The 2,672-nt window shown below is 46.2% G+C and overlaps 1 protein-coding gene across 1 annotated transcript; it reads right to left on the bottom strand.

Annotated features, from left to right (window-relative positions):
* Window positions 1-1,816: 1,816 nt before the first annotated feature.
* SMIM10 (small integral membrane protein 10) lies at window positions 1,817-2,029 on the bottom strand. The gene has a single exon (XM_065900265.1). The coding sequence runs from the start codon at window positions 2,027-2,029 to the stop codon at window positions 1,817-1,819; it is 213 nt and encodes a 70-aa protein (XP_065756337.1).
* Window positions 2,030-2,672: the final 643 nt, after the last annotated feature.

The following is a 2,672-nucleotide window of genomic DNA, read 5'->3' as shown; positions in this document are numbered from 1 at the left end:
ATAGTATCCCATTACATAACGGACTATTTCTATTTAGCCAAGTCCCGTTGTATATTTAGCTTATTTCCCCTGTCTTGCCATTATGATCAATATTAAAATGTAAGAACCTTGTCTAAACATCATGGGGTACTTGTCCAATTTTTCAGTTTTTAAATTTTTCAGTTTTGAAAAATTAAATCACACTTTTTGTTTTTACTTTAACTATGACATTGCAGACGTTAGCTCGTGAAAAGTTACATAGAGTAAGGAAGCTCTGGGCTACCTGAAGATTACTGGCCATTTCATGAGGCATTTCCTTATGGTCTTATGGCTTGCTTGGAAAGCAAGGAAATCATATTTCATGTGATCATTCAGGAACATTTTAGGATATGCATCCACTATTGCAGAAAGATAGGAGGGCAGAATCTACCTGGACTCACGTACCACTCCCCAACCCCCCTTCCCCCAGATTTCCTTCTAATTGCAGTAAATTCATTTTTAATAAGTTTTAACTTTTAATCAAAGTAATACATGCATATAAAGGATTTAGAAAAATCAACCAGTACAAAAGGACATATAATGAAAAGCAGTAAATCCCCACCTACCCTTCTCAACTTTTGCTTTCCCAACCCAGAGGCAAAAACTTTTACATGTCTGTTTAGAGGTTAACTCCATTTTTCCTAATAATATGCTTTTCTTACTATTTCTTAACTTGATGACATGAGGCATTTTCTGCTGACTTCCTGCTGTCCCCTTGGTTTTCCTCCCCCCCTCCATATATCACTATTTTTAATTCTTCTGTTGGCTACCTTGTTCACTTTAAAAATCTAACCCCTAAATCTGTCTTACTCTTTCAACTAGAGACAGTATCTGGACTTCCTAGTTTAGGAGAATAACACCACTGTTCCACTTCCTCCTCTCTGCCTGCCAACTTGTTGCCTGTACTTGTCAAAGTTGGTTTACATTCCCACTCTGTTCTATAACTATAATTAAGCCTCCCCTGCTTTGCCTAGTGATTTACTCTAAAAATGAAAAAGCATAACTAATATTTCCATTGTAATGATTACTTAAACACTGTTCACTGAATAGCAAAGTTGAACGCTATGACTGGATTTTCTGTGACTGCAGAGGCTGGATCCACGTGCCAGTGTCCAGATTCCCTTTCTCACACTCCAGGCAACGGTTGAAAAACAGGCCACGTCTGAGGTTGCTTCATATGTGAAGCATGCTCTCCTCGTACAGTTTGAAATGTTTGTTTTTCCCAGTAGGTTCTGTTTGCCGTTGTTGTTTCTTTTAGGATGAAGAAATGTATGCCTTCCCGATCACGCGATAAATTTCTGTTGCCTAGAATCGATTCCATTCAGTTGGAAGTCTATTCATTTCTTTTTCTCATTTGGAGGACTTGCCTCCTATTTGGACCACTCTTGTACAGTTTATCGTTTTTTAAGCTGGTGGTAACTTTTCCTTTTCTCCCCCTTAGGGCATCCTGTGCTTATTGTCATTTCCCTACCTTCGGTGCTGTCTTTTGTTTTACGGATGCAAGAACTTCTCAAATATTTCTGAGGATTTTCAGATTTTTAGGTTCTGTTCTTTGAATTAGCTATTTCCTTAAGATTCAACTTTTCATTATATCTTAGGCTTTTTTGGTTACACTGCAGACTTTCTGCAAATGACTTCTAGCGGCGCATTTATATGAAAAGATGAGGCAATTGGCAAGACAGGCCGGCAAGTCTGTGTGCGCGAGGCGAGCTGGTCGCTTTGCTCTAGGGCGGCTGAACTGGTGGGTGGAGGTCAGCCATCCTGCTGGGCACCCCCCAATGCCACAGAGTTAGTTGCTCTAAATATGTACCTGCAGGCGCACGTTGAGAATCACTGAAGCCACGACGTAGAAGTAGGGGAAGTTCACGCGCAGCCGCCAGGCCAGGTCGAAGAAGGTGATCAGCGTGCGCGTGAGCCCTTTGCAGAAGGCGCCGTACGAGCCGCGGGCCGCGGCCGAGCGAGACAGCCGCACCGCCAGGCCCGACAGGGCCGCCGCCGCCGCCGCCGCCATCGGTCTGGTTTGGCCTCCCATACAGCGCCCAGAGCCCGGGGCCTCCCGCCGGCTCCGCGGACAGAGGGACACACGCGGGGGAATCGGCGAGGGAGGTGGATAGCGCGGCCGCAGATGCGAGCTGCGGTGCACGGAGGGCACCCTCCTCCTCCTCTGGCTGCGCTCGGGCCACCGCGGTCCCTGGTGCCCCGCCGGGCCAACGGGCTAAGTTGCCTCGGGGCCGCGCGGGGCGGGGTCGGGCTGGGCGCCAGGGATCAGGAGCCCCGGGACGGAGAGGAGGGGAAGGTGGGGGAGGGGGAGCCGGGGGGAGGGGGAAGCAGAGGGAGGGGGAGGGGCTTGCAGTGCACCCGGGAGACCTAGCTTCCTGACCCCGGTGGTCTTTTTTTTTTTTTTTTAATTTTTAAATTTTAACGTAAGCAAAACGAAACTTGCTCAAAACGTTAGAAATGTTCCTTCATAAGCACGATCTTGAGCAGCTTCGAAGCGTGAACGCGTTTCCTGTTCCCTCAAATCCCTTTAGGAATTTTTTCAATCCTCAATTGTGAGCTAGTACAAATACACCAAACCCACTAATTTAACTTTAAGATGTGTGCATTCTGTTTTACTCCTTCAAGCGTCTTATTTTTGCTTTTGCTTTACATCT

This window comes from Phocoena phocoena, chromosome X (assembly GCF_963924675.1).
Source record: "Phocoena phocoena chromosome X, mPhoPho1.1, whole genome shotgun sequence".
NCBI lineage: Eukaryota > Metazoa > Chordata > Mammalia > Artiodactyla > Phocoenidae > Phocoena > Phocoena phocoena.
This window is presented reverse-complemented; position numbering and strand designations above follow the sequence as displayed.